This window comes from Pan troglodytes, chromosome 5, assembly GCF_028858775.2.
Source record: "Pan troglodytes isolate AG18354 chromosome 5, NHGRI_mPanTro3-v2.0_pri, whole genome shotgun sequence".
NCBI lineage: Eukaryota > Metazoa > Chordata > Mammalia > Primates > Hominidae > Pan > Pan troglodytes.
In genome coordinates this window covers 9,014,665-9,029,040 of record NC_072403.2, presented here as the reverse complement: position 1 = coordinate 9,029,040, position 14,376 = coordinate 9,014,665, and the positions used below count along the sequence as shown (strand labels likewise).

Sequence of the window (14,376 nt, the reverse complement as noted above, 5' to 3'; positions counted from 1 at the left end):
GCCTCTCTCAAAACCACTCTGACAAAGGAGGGAGAGAGGTGAAACCACTCCACTGGTTGCTTTAAAGGGAAGGCTCTCAGAACCTCTCAGGAATGAACTGCCTTTTCATTTTTATACTTAGGGCTGGTCCTCACTGAAAATGTGAAGCGAGTGAATAGGTCTGTCTTCACCCATCCTCCTGTTTCCTTTTCATTGTCCCCCCACCACACTTATCTCTTTGTCTTTCTCTATTTCCTTCTTGTTCATGTCTCTTCTGTTACTTACCAGCTGTGAGAGTCCTTCACTACCCAGTCTCAGAGTCCACATCAGCGACAATAACAATCCGAAGAGCCATCGTCACCCTGACATCTTGGCAGGCTCCCTCTCACTCTACCCACCAACGGCTCCGCAGCAGCCAACGGCTCCACAACAGCCAACGTCCCCATCCCGCTCAGAGCTCAGCCCACTCACCCCTGCTCCCCACTCACTCAATGCAGTTGGGCCCCTTGTACACTGTTTTCATGATCATGAGTCCCTGGGTTCTGTGGAAACACAGAGACACCTTCCCGAAGCCTCCGCTGTCCAGTTCTGCACTCTCCAGGAAGTCACTGGATTTCATCTTAATGACATTCAAGGACATGTCTGGTTGCATTCTGAAGCTCAAGAACGCCCAAAATGGTAGCACTTTTTTCCCCCCCGGCAGAGCTGTACCCTGTAAAGAAAACAGAGAGAAAACCTCAGGGCAAGACTATATATATATACACACACACACACACACACACACACACACACACATATATATATATGTAGTTTTTTTTCTCCTTTGGAGACAGGGTCTCACTTTGTCACTCAGGCTGGAGTGCAGTGGCACAATCATAGCTCACTGGAGCCTCGACCTCCTGGGCTCAGGCAATCCTCCTCCCTCAGCCTCCTTGAGTAGCTGCGACCACAGGTGCACCCCACCGTGACCAGCTGATTTTTTAATTATTTGTAGAGATGGGGGGGCCGGGGGATCTCACTATGTTGCCCAGGCTGGTCTCAAACTCCTAAGATCAAGGGATCCTCCCACCTCAGCCTCCCAAAGTGCTGAGATTACAGGTGTGAGCCATTGTACCTGGCAGAAAAGATCATTTTTAAAAACTTTTGTTAACATTCCACCACATGCTTGGTGTGCCTTGGATTTCTGAGGATAGACTTACAGTCATCTGATGAGCTATTTTTCATATTTTTAAGAATCAGAGAAGACTAATATTTATTCCCTCAGCCTTTTTATTTCTGGCAATATGGAGCATTAGAAAATTTTAAGAACCCTCCAGCTATAAAGGACACAAGTATGTTGGACAACATAATACAAACATTCATTGAAATGCATACCAAAACTCCGTGGAAAGGAAAAGAACTCTAGGGACAGAAACAGGGCACCGGAGGCAGGCAGTAGCTCACACAGGGGAGTGCCAACCTCGCCATCCAGAAGTCAAGGTTTAAAGCCCAGCTGAGGTCAAGGAATACAAGAAAAGAAGGTAGAATGAAGAATCCCCCCTTAACACGGCACTGCTCAATGTGCAACCCTTTGATGAAAGGATGAACTAGAAAAAAAGCAGCCCATGGCAAACAAACATATTTGTCTTGGACTGGGCACAAGGTATTTAAAAAAAAAAAAAAAAACAGTCTGTGCAAATTTATAACCTTGGGCCTGTCTTCAAATAGATACAGACTTTGAATTGAGAGGATCGCCTAAACTATGAACTTTTACACAGGAAGTGGTCACAGGCTGATGCCATCCTGAGGTTATAGGCTAAAGCAAACAACAACCTCAAGCCAGGCCAGACAGAATTCCTACAAATACAAATTTAACATGAGCTCCCTTTCCAAAATTATAAAACACAAAAGAAAAAATTCACTGTGAGACAGACCCTGCAGCTACAGCAAGCAGCACTAGTAAGCACCAAAGAACTTCAGTAAATTAACAACTGAAAGGCATTAGAAAATGAATAGGTTTAAGTAATTATGAACAAAAGAAGGAATCTGAAGAATATAAAAAGAACAATGCACACTCTAAGAAGAAAATGTGAAAAAGGAGTAGAATTTGGAGAATGTCCATCAGGGCTGTGAAGTGTACAGTGTCAGATCTCAAAGCACAGCTATTTGCTTCATCCTTCCTCCCTCCTTTTCTTCCATTCATTCATTTTCCCCAAACTGAAATATAGAATAAAAACCCGTGGAGAACCACAAGGAGACACCACTACACAACTACCAGGATATCCAAAACTAAAAAGACTAATACACCAAACACTGGCAAACATGTGAAGCAACCAGACCTCTCAAACATCACTGGTGGGAGTATAAAATGGTACAAACACTTTGGGAAAAGGGCTGGCAAAAAGCTTCGTGGCAAAACAGAAACTCCATGCAAACCAACAGGACACGGACACACTGGTGTGTGCATGTGAATGTGCGTGTCTGTGTTTTGCTTTGAGAGTAAAAGGAGGGCTATGGATGTTTTGTATTCCAGAAATACCCACATCCCGGCTGGGCGCCGTGGCTCACGTCTGTAATCCCAGCACTTTGGGAGGCTGAGGCGGGCGGATCACGAGGTCAGGAGTTCAAGACCAGCCTGGCCAACATGGTGAAACCCCGTCTCTACTAAAAATACAAAAATCAGCCAGGCGTGGTGGTACGCGCCTCTAATCCCAGCTACTCAGGAGGCTGAGGCAGGAGAATTGCTTAAATTTGGGAGGCGGAGGTTGCAGTGAGCCGAGATCGCATGCCACTGCACTCCAGCTTGGGCAACAAAGTGAGACTCTGTCTCAAAAAAATTAAAATAAAATAAAATAATAAATATCTACATCCAGATACAGACCATGAAAAATACTCTTTCTGGGGCATAAAATATTCATTGAAATTTCATAGGCATTTATTTTGTTTATAAAACCACAAACACCTGCACTATGACCCAGCAATTCCAATCCCAAGAGAAATGAAAACGTATGTTGGAAAAAACACTTGTAAAATGTTCATAGCAACTTTATTTATAATAGCTCCAAACTGGAAACAGCTGCCCATCAGTAAGAGAATGAGTGAACACACTGGTGTATGAACACGATGGGATACTACTCAGCAATAAAAATGAACTACTGATACACATGAATGAAAACCGCATGAACGAAATGCAAAAACGTGATAAGTGAAAGTCGCCTTATACAAAAGCATACATACTATGTAATTCTATTTATATGACGGTTCAGAAGTCAAAACCAATCTGTGTCAGAAAAAGAACACTGGCCGCCTGTGAGCACGGTGAGGCTGAGTGGGCACGGGCATGAAGGAACTTTCTGGGGTGATGATAATGTTGTAAGATATCAATGGGGGCTAGGGTTGCAGGCATACGCATCTGCCCATACTCAGCAGATGTACTCCCAACAACATCAAAAGACAAACCTGTAAACATATTGAACTCTAGCTATGGTATGCATGCTGAAGTATTTCGAGATGTGTACTGATGTGTACTTGGAAATACATCAAAAAGTCAGACAGAATGACGGACAGATGACGGGAAAGGAGATGGAGAATTACACGATGAAGCAAGCGGTGTTAAGACGATACTTGTGGTGGACGTAACCTTCAGACTTGGTGTTTTTCATAATAAAATGTTGGAGGGCAGGGAGTTAAAAAATGAAAAAAGAAATACCTTGGGGAGAGGGGATTCTGGAAACTCCTAGGCTGCCCATGGTGTTGCACAGTGGCTGGCTACAGGTGACCCGGGTAACTAGCCTTCTACACCTCATCTAAAGGCTGGGGCCAGCTCTGTCTAGCGAAGGAAGCTCATACAGCAGCACCTATGGGCCTTCTTTCCTAGGACATAAGACATCACCAAACAAGAGAAGTGCCTCAGGAAACAACTACATCAGTGGGACGTGGGCAGTGGGTGGAGGAGGGGGGCTGCCTAGACGAAGGCCTGAAGACTGAGGGGTGGGGTGAGGCACACGCTTGAGGTAAGAGACCAGGAGCCATAGCTCCGAGAGCACGGGCCCTCCACTATGAGCGTGGACTCTAGCTCTGTGACTCACCAACCTGTGACCTTGGGGCACTTACTTATGCCTCAGTTTCCTCATCTGCAAAGTGAAACAATAATGACCACCTCACAGAAGTGGTAAGGATTATGAGAAAAAAAAAGTATACGTTCATGTATGTATACGTATAAATATACATATATTTGTATATGTATATATGTAATATATAATATATGATATAAAAATGTATATATGTGTGTATATATACATATATTTGCATATGTGTGTATGCATATATTGTATATGTAGATATATAGCTATATTTGTCTATGTGTATATACATATATGTATATATTTGTCTATGCGTATATATGTACATATGTATATATTTGTGAAAACACGTTTGTTGCCTGCTTTATGTCTCTAGCTATGGTTGGCCCAGCCGCCCACATGTGTTTATCCACACGGGTGTTGTTTCCTTGGGCTTTGAGAATGCCAACATTCTCAGCTGGGATCACTCTGTCAGCAGGGCCCTACTGACCAATCCTAGTGAGAATGAGGTAGGAGCGGGTGGAGACAGAGGGCATAAAAGATAACATTGATTTTAGGCCTCCTTTTTCATTCACTACACATCACTGGAGCATGCAGAACTGTGAAGCCTTCCCCATTCCATAAGGGTCATCCGTCCCACCCTCTTAGGCCACATTCTTCCAACTTCTTGCCTGGTTAGGTGTCAGAGAACTGTCATTTTGTCAAGGAAGCCATCCTAAGTCTTCCCATTAGACACTTCCATAGGTAAGACAGTACTGTAATTGAGAATTATTTCTCATGAAGTTCACAGAAGGCAGGAAACTTGTCTTGTGCACCATCTCCAGAGCCTAGCAGAACCCAACGTATGCTGGCCCATCATCAATTGAATAACTATTTTAAAAAGAGAACTATTTAATTGTCCAAAAAAATAAAAATAAAAATATTGTTAAATGAATTACGGCACACTCCTAACAGAATATTATATAGCCATTCAAAATTGTTTTTGACGAATAAATCTGTAAAAATTATATTCACATTTGTGTGTGTTTTATATATATATATATGTAAATAGATAAAGATATAAGTACAGATAAAAAAGACATAAAGACACCAAAATGTTAACAAGGATTGTATCTTGATGATAGGGTGATTTTTACTTTCTTCTTTACACTTTTACTATGTTTTCCAAATTTTCCACAATAGACATGAATTAAATGTAAAATTAAAATTATTTTTTTGAAAGGAATAATTCCTTGACTCAGTATTTCTTTACTCTGAGGGATCAAATCAGAGATGCTGATAAAGATTATGTGCAAAGCTGTTCCTGGTAGCATTACATAGAACAGCAAAAGTAGGTAAAACACTTAGCATGTACAGAGGAGAGAATCAGTTATGCCCATCAACACTGAAATATATCTAGCAGTTTGCAAAAGCGATGTTGTGAAAGAATGTTTAATAATATTTTAAAAAGGTCACAGACAGTAAAGAAACAGGCAGGAACTACAACATGCCCTGAAAAATGCCCTTTTGAGTAAAAGGTTTCTACTTTATGAGGAGTCCTATTTGGTATCTCTTCTTCAGTCTCAGCCACATCTCCTCAAATTTGTCAAGACCAACTAGGACCTGCAGGTGCTGCTGTGTGCGGTGGAGTTTGGGAAGGCCTCTAGTTGGGTCCACTGGACTTTGGGAGCTTAGCTCCTGACCCAAGTCAGTTCTCCTTACAGTCTTGCGGTTTGCTAGTTTAGTCTGTTAATCTTCTGCATCTTCTGCATGGTTTTCAGTGATTTCTTTTGTTTTTCCTATCCACCCCTCTTTTTTCCACATGAAAGATTCAACTTTATGAGCACTGAATATCTTAGGAAGGCCTTGTGAGTAGTTGAAGGATATACAAAAACAGTGAATTTAGGCAGCTTATATGGCCATACTGCATAACCATATTATTACAAAGCCATGACACAGAGTAACAAAGACATGCTGGCCTGTTATAGCAAATAATTTTAACTAATAATTATGTCCATTTGAAGGAATTTGTAAATGTTTTGCATAAACATTAATTTAGGGACTCAGGACAGTGAATTTTTTTCTATTGAAATTAATGTGAAATCTCAAGGAATTTCACGATTACCTTCTAAGGCAGGGTAAGTATACATATCAAAATATTCTAATTAACTTTTTCCCCATTTTTCTATGATGACCACACATAACAAGAGAATGGCAGAAAATGCTGGTTGCCCACCTGCCATTGCCCCCTTTCTTCCCACTAACAGAATTCTGATTTTGCTCAGCTATCCAAGTGACCACAGGATTTCTCCAACTTCCTTGATTACAGCAGCCTGATGCTTTGCCTGGATAAACAAAAGCTCTGAGCAAGGAAGAGACTTAAGGACCAGCAAGAGACAAGAATTGAAACAGAGTTTAAACAAGCATCATAACCCCTGAAGCAAATTTTATCATGATTTCAATTTGCAAATAAAGAACCTAAGATTTGGAGCTAAGTGATTCACCTAAAGTGGTAGGATCCTGGAATGAAATATTTGTCCCTTCATTCAAACTTTCACTATTGGCTCACTAATACATGCTGCTTCTCTAGATAGCAAATAATCTGTCTTCGGAAAAATCCAGATGCAAAGACCCACCCTTACAGCCTTACTCATGTATATTAAATGAATGTGCGACAGTCAGAAACACGGAGAAAGTACAGAATAAACTTTTTAAATACAGGAAGGTGGGGTGCAGGGGCTCATGCCTGTAATCCCAGCACTTTGGGAGGCCAAGGGGGGCAGATTGCCAAGAGTTTGAGACCAGATTGGCCAACGTGGTGAAGCCCTGTCTCTACTAAAAATACAAAAATTAGCCAGGCGTGGTAGTGCATGCCTGCAATCCCAGCTTCTTGGGAGGCTGAGGCAGGAGAACTGCTTGAACCCGGGAGGCGAAGGTTACATTAAGCCGCGATCGCGCCACTGCACTCCAGCCTGGGCGACAGAGCAAGACTCTGTCTCAAAAATAAAAATACACGGCTCATGTATTTTTGAAATATATGGTTCAAAATCAATGTTCTACAGATTAATACAGTCAACCTTTTTTTTGCCAGAATGTAATATCCAACTAAAGCATGGGAAATTAAATATTTTCTTCAAATTCCCAGATCATATGGGTGTTAACACGTTATAGATTAATAAGCACCAAAAAGTAAGCTGCCCAGTTTGAAAGAGGCTGTTTAAGAACTTTTCTTAATACTCATTAATATTCACAATCCAGAAAGTACAACATATCTCTGGGGCTCGGTATAGTTCAGACAGAGGAAAATGAGTATTAAAAGTTATCATTTTTGCTATTTTATCAGTAATAATGATACACTCCAAATTTCATTTTAAACAAGCCTAGTCTTCACTTTTTGTGAATAGAAGAGCTGCAGTATTCCCCATTTCTTTCTTTCTTTATTTTTTTGATACAGAGTCTCCCTCTGTCGCCCAGGATAGAGTGTAAGTGGCAATCTCGGCTCACTGCAACTACCGCCTCCTGGGTTCAAGCCATTCTCCTGCCTCAGCCTCCCGCGTAGCTGGGATTACAGGGACCCGCCATCACACCTGGCTAATTTTTGTATTTTTAGTAGAGACGGGGTTTTGCCATGTTGGCCAGGCTGGTCTCGAACTCCTGACCTCAGGTGATCCTCCCACCTCGGCCTCCGAAGTGCTCGGATTACAGGAGTGAGCCACCGTGCCCGACCCAGTATTCCACATTTCTAACAAGACAATTTCCTCTTGACTCAGTCCATCTTCCTAGCAGTCACAGAATGCAGATGAGTACTAAGACACTGCACATTTCAAAGTTCACTTCCTGCCTTGGATTCTTCAAGTGTAAGTCAGGGAAGAATTAATCATTGGAACAGCCTCCTGCTTTGCCCAAAATAAAAAAGAGCTCTGATTAAGGGAGAGCCAAATGGTCAGCAAGAGAGAAAGAACTAACCCCAGACCTCCCCCTGCCCCCTCAACCCCCGCATCCCTGTGAGGCTTTGTCAAATGCTTAGGGAAGGAGGATGCAGCCTATCCTCTTCCCAACCCTCAAGAGGGTCCGCAGCACTTCACAAAAGCACCTGCCAGTGACAGAAGCCTGCTAGGGTTACCACATTCGTCCCCTCAGTCGTCTAAGATCACGCAGAAATGCTTTTGTTTTTGGAACCTGCTGCGGCCTCAAGCGCAACAGTAAAAGGCCCTTTCAAAGGGCTGGTAAGGGAAGAGCCCAAACTGTTTTTTCTTAATGATAGGGCAGTAGGAACCCACGTTCTCCACCAAAACAACAACATTAATGGCGTGTGGGACTGCCTATTCCACCCTCACGCGGTAACCGCGGCCCAAAGGCAGGTCTCCGCCCGCTACCAGTCCAGCGCCCCGACCTCTGGCACAGAGGCGGCCAGCGGACTCCGGATAAGCAGAGACACCTAGCGGAGCACCCCTGACTTCCGGGAGCGCCCGCGGCCCCGCCCACCGCCCGACTTCCGGTACCGGCGGGGCCCGCCCGCCCGCCCGCCGCGCGCACCCCGGGCAGAGTCCCTCTCCTTCCGGGAAGCCCGCGGCCGCCCCGGCCTCCACGCAAGCACCCGAGCGTTACTTTCGTTTCCGCGGCAAACGTCTGGAGGCCCGGGTGAGGGAAGAAGCGGCGGCGGAGGGTTGGGGATTACTCCGACGCCGCGGCAGCCTTGCCCGGGCGTGCTGGGGGAGGGCGCGCGAACCCCGACCGGGGGTCACCGGGACTGAGCCCGGCGGCCTCCGGAATGTTCCCCGCGCGGTGCCAGTCCACTCACCGCGCCCTTCTCCGTGGCCGCGCCGTCCAGCCAAGTCCTGCCGCGCTCCGTCGTCCCCGCCCGGATGGCCGCGCTCTGGCGCCCCAGCTGTGGGTCCTCTGGAGTCGCCGCGCTCCGGCAGCTGGCCCGCCGTCCGCGTCGAGCGCGCCCGGCTGGAGGGCGTGGACTGTTCGCGCTGCCTCCTCCCCCTGCCCCGGCCCTTGCCGGGGAGGAGGACCGCGAGAGCGCCGCCCCGCCGCTCGTGGGACCTCGCGCCCAGGGTCTGAGTCCCGGAGCTCTCTTGCGGGCTAGAGGATCGCGGACTTTGTTTTCAAGCGAGTGGGGCGGCCTACGTAAAAGAGGAAACCGAAACCTCCGCGCGCACGAGAGGGAGAAGGGTCTGGAGGGAAGCACTGGGTGGATTACAGCGGGGGCGCTATCCGGAGGATTCAGAGCTCTGCGGGTTAGCATAGGCAAGTTAGCATTCCTCTACCTTCATCTGTAAAGTGGGGCTGTCGAGGAGGAAATGTGATTATTTTGCAGCCCTTTAAAATGGTAATTGTGAAGTCTCGAGCAAAGTTGGAACTGCATGCTATTCATGTTATATTAAAAATCAAATAATAAAATTATATGCACATCAGGCCGGGCGCGGTTGTTCACGCCTGTAATCCCAGCACTTTGGGAAGCCAAGGCGGGCGGATCACTTGAGGTCAGCAGTTCGAGACCAACCTGGCCAACATGGTGAAACCCCATCTCTACTAAAAAATACAAAAATCAATTGGGCGTGGTGGCGGGCACCAGCAATCCCAGCTACTCGGGAGGCTGAGGCAGGAGAATCCCTTGAACCTGGGAGGTGGAGATTGTAGTGATCCGAGATTGCACCACTGCACTTCAGCCTGGGTGACAAGAGCAAGATTCCGTCTCAAAAGGAAAAAAAAAAAGCACAACAGGATTACATACTGTGAAAAGATATGTATGTCAAGAGAACGAGCCACGTTCACAACACGAGCCACAGACTGGGAGAAAATATTTGCAAAAGACATATCTGATAAAGCACTGTGACCCAAAATATACCAAAAAAAACCCTCTTAAAATGCAACAATATGAAAATGTGCAACTTGATTAAAAGTGGGCAAAAGCTCTGAACAGTCACCTCACCATGGATGTATATGCATATGAAAAGATGCTCAATATCATGTCATTAAAGAATTGCAATTTAAAAAAACTGAAATACTATTACACATTTATTAGAATGGCTAAAATTCAGAACACTGACAACAACAAATGTTGATGAAGATCTGGAGCACAAGGAACTCCCATACATTCCTAGTGGGAATGCCTAATGTTAGAGTCTGGAAGACATTTTGGCAATTTCTTAACCAAGCTCTTCTTACCATAAGATGAAGCAACTCCACAGCTTGGTATTTACCCAAACGAGTTGAAAGCTTGTGCCCATACGAACACCTGTACAAGAATGTCTATAGCAGCTTTATTCATAATTGCCAAAACTTGAGGGCATCCAAGATATCATTTAATGGGTGGACAGATAAGCTGTGGTACATCTATACAATGGAATATTAAGTGCTAAAAGGAAATGAGCTCTGAAGCCACACACACACACACACAAAAAATCCTTGAGCAATCCTAAATGTATAAATCTAAGTGAAAGAAGCCAATCTGAGAAGACTACATAATGCATGATTCCAACTATGTGACATTCTGGAAAAGGAAAAACTACGGAGATAGTAAAAAAGATCAGTGGCTGCCAGGGATTTGCAAGGAAGGAGGGATGGATAGGTGGGGCACAAGGGATTTTTAGGGCAGTGGAGTCTGATATTACAGTGTTGGGTACATCTCTATACATTTGTCAAATGTATCTTGAATATACACAAAGAGCAAAACCTAACAAACTGGACTTTGGCTGATAATGTATATGTTTTATCCATATTGGTTCATTTTTGTAACCATGAATCTATGTTGGTTATCAGGTGTAACAAATATTCCACAGTAATGCAGGATGTTGATGGTAGGGGAGGCTGTACAGTCCAGGATGTTTGTGGAAGGGGATATTTTCTTTCTGCTTAGTTTTGCTGTAAACCAAAACAGCTCTAAAACAAAGTCTATTCATTATTTTTTAAAAGATGTACACATATCAAAAAAGACGAAAGGCAGAGCTATTCACTCAGCAAAGCTTTCTATCTACTGTATGCCAAGCAGGTACTAGATACAAGAGTATCTGGTGATAGATACAAGAAATACAAAAAGGAATTCATTCCTTCAATAAATATTTACTGAGCACCTGTTCTAGGCACTGAAGACTCGGTTGTGAATTAAACATAAAAAATCTCTATGTTCTGGCCGTGTGTAGTGGCTCACACCTGTAATCCTAGCACTTTGGGAGGCCAAGTCGGGCGGATTGCCTGAGCTCAGGGGTTCCGGACCAGCCTGGCAAACATGATGAAACCTCGTCTCTAATAAAAATACAAAAATTAGCTGGGCGTGGTGGTGCACGCCTGTAGACCCAGCTACTCAGGAGGCTGAGGCGGGAGAATTGCTTGTACCCAGAAGGCGGAGGTTGCAGTGAGCCAAGATTGCTCCAGCCTGGGTGACAGAGCAAGACTCCGTCTCAAAAAACAATAAAAAATAAAAAACTCTATGTTCCATTCGTGGAGCTTGCATTCTAATGGGGAAGACAAAAAGTTATTGCCCATCACTGTCCTCTGGACATCATGTGACCTTGGGAGGTTGGAAATGCGTTGTTTTTGCTTCATTTTGTGTTCAGTGTTTTAACTCAGAAACATCTATTTGGGAGCTTTACTCATTACTCCCAGCAAAAGCCATGAGTGTAGACTGTGCATGAGATGAAGGAACTGGTCCTTGCAGAACACCAGAATGGAAAAGGCAAGAAACAGCCCAAGGTGAGGAAGGAAAACCAGCGAGAACAAAGAGCTGGTACTATCTCTGAAGCCCGTGGAGGCCAAAGTGTGAATATGAGGGGGTAGGTCTCTTGGCCACAGGCCTGAAACCAAATGAACCCCCACCCCCAGGCTGCAGTTCCCAGTGCACTTGGAAATGAGACCCTGACTCCTCCAGGTGAGCCTGGGAGACCTCCCTGACTCCTTTCCATCTCCCCCTCCTCCCCCACACCCATCCCCAAGGCCTGCCCTCTACGCCCACATTTCTTCCCACTTCGGATCCTGTGCCTGGTCTAATGCCCAGGCCCCCTCCCGAGTCTCTGGTCTCCCTAGAGCCACTCCCCACTGTCGGGACACCTCATCTGTGCTCCCCAAAACGCCACGCAAAGCACTGGAGAGCCTTGGACAATGAACACAACCCGCACCCCCAGCCACCCCCACGCCACAGCCGCACGGCACCTCAGAAAGCCGTGTTTTTTTTTTTTTTTTTTTTTTTTTGAGATGGAGTCTGGCTCTGTCGCCCAGGCTGGAGTGCTGGGGTACAGTGGCGCGATCTCAGCTCACTGCAAGCTCCGCCTCCCGGGTTCACGCCATTCTCCTGCCTCAGCCTCCTGAGTAGCTGGAACTACAGGCGCCCGCCACTACGCCCGGCTAATTTTTTGTATTCTTTTTTTTTTTTTTTTTTTTTTTTTTTTTTTTTTTTTTAGTAGAGACGGGGTTTCATCATGTTAGCCAGGATGGTCTCCATCTCCTGACCTCGTGATCCGCCCGCCTCGGCCTCCCAGAGTGCTGGGATTACAGGCGTGAGCCACCGCGCCCGACCAGAAAGCGGTGTCTTAATCCTCTTGTCCTTCCTCCTAAATCTCCTGGGGCCCTTAGGATCCGCTCAAAGCCACCTCGTTAAAACGGTTTCTTCTCCACCTGCCCCTCCCTTGATCCAGCCTCACTGAGGTCACAGCCTCCACCTCTGGCCATCCTGAACCCCTCCCAAAGTCACCTCTTCGCAAACTCCTGGTCCCCCTTAGAAGGCCCCACGTCCATCACGGGATTAATTCCACTCACCCTCAAACACCGCGGCCCGGAGGCTCTGATTCCCACCCTAGAGGAGGTTCTCTTGACCCCGCCGGCGCGACCCTCCCCAGCACGACCCTTCCTCCCGAAGGTGATTCGTCATCTTGCTGGCGGGCCCCACAGACCGCAGGCTCTGCAGGCGAGGGCTGAGCCTGGCTCCGCGGATTCTCAGTCCCTGGAGGAGTGCTCCGGGGAAGGAAGGGCCCCATCCGTTTCGCTGAGTTACTGAAAGAATTAGAATGGGTAAGAGTGCTCGGATTTGGAACTGGAGACTAGTGACTTTGAAAGACAGAGAAGAACCAGGACAGACGTCATCCTGCGGATCCCAGAGCAGAGAGGAGCAGTGAGAACACAGGGCCGGCAGGTGGGGAGGAGGCCGCAGGGGAGGGCTTCGGCCAGGGAAGGGCAGCGAGGAGGCGCCGGGGAGGGCGGCGTCCGCGCTGGCTGGGAGCTGCGGAGGCGGAAACCGGCTGCGCGCTGCAGGGGACCCGCCAGAGACCGTTGCTGACCCCGCCGAGACACCACCGCCTCCCCGGGGCTCTTGGCTGAGCGACCTCTCCTGTCTTCAGGTCCCATCTTTCGGTGGCAGCCGGTGGACCTGAAGCTCGCCACTCCCGTCCCCTACCCCGGCCGTGCGCGGGGACGCCCTCACCTGCCACCTTGTCTCCGTGTCGCGCTCCGAGCCTGGACGCCGATCCCCGAGGCGCAGGACCCGGCCGTGCTGCTGCCCTCGCCGCGGACTCCCACTCGGCCCCGGCGGGCACCGCCTTTTATATAGTAGCTTGTGGCGCCACGGAGCTTTTCCCACACTTGACGAGCAGTCTAACTGGGGCTCCGCCTGCCGGGACTAGCCGGGGAGGCGCGCGCGTTCGCGCGGCGGCGGAGGGCAGGGCTAGGCGCAGAGGCAGATCGGTCTACCCCCAGTCCGCCCCGCCCAGGGCGATGTCCGCGAATGCTCCCGCCAGCCTGAGGCTAGCCAGGTTCCCAAGGCGCGCGCTCGGCCTCACCCACCCCCAGCGCCAGGGCCTCTTCAGGACCGGGTTCAGAACCTGACATCCCAGAGAAGTAGGTTGGAAGCCTGCGGCGTCCAGGGCCTCCGCGCGAAGAAACAAGCCGTCTGCGGGAAAGGAGACAGAGCCTGGAACCCTGGGCTTTTCTACGTAAGGAAGCGAAGGTCGGGTGACAGCCAAGCTCCATGTTCCAATGGGAAGGCCCCATGGGTCTGTGTTCCACGCCTCTTGTCATGAATATGGGGGATTCACTTAGAACCAAAGCATTTGTTCCAGGTCCCACCACTAACTAGTACTAGTCCTGGGCCCAGAACCAGGCGTCCTCACTCCTAGTACCCAAGCCCTTCTCTAGCCACAGGTGTTTGGGCTGCGGTGTGGTGTAAGCAGCCCCATTTTCCCGCAAAGTGATGGGAAGAGACACTGAGTCACACGGGCTCAGGACACTCCTTGTGTCCTCTATCAGGGGGTCCAGAGGCAGGGACTCGGGGGAGTTGATGCGGCAGTTCGTGATGTCATCAGATATCCCCCCATCCCCTTCCATCTCAGGCTGGACTCAATTGGAAGCATTTCATGTTGGCACG

At 47.5% G+C, this 14,376-nt stretch overlaps 1 protein-coding gene across 4 annotated transcripts in view; it reads right to left on the bottom strand.

Annotated features, from left to right (window-relative positions):
- Nucleotides 1-13,676, bottom strand: part of RIPK1 (receptor interacting serine/threonine kinase 1) — a 50,849-nt gene extending 37,173 nt beyond the window's left edge. Inside the window, exons 1-3 of one of the 4 annotated variants that reach the window (XM_016954826.4) lie at nt 13,438-13,630; nt 12,777-13,010; nt 468-691 (exon numbers count right to left, since the gene is read on the bottom strand). In XM_016954826.4, the coding sequence (XP_016810315.1) occupies nt 468-631 (164 nt within the window). In that variant the 5' untranslated portion in view covers nt 632-691; nt 12,777-13,010; nt 13,438-13,630. Of the gene's footprint in view, nt 1-467; nt 692-8,820; nt 11,909-12,776; nt 13,378-13,437 lie in introns of those variants that run through there. The other 3 variants (XM_016954825.4, XM_054685574.2, XM_001160973.6) reach the window with 3 other exon arrangements.
- Nucleotides 13,677-14,376: the final 700 nt, after the last annotated feature.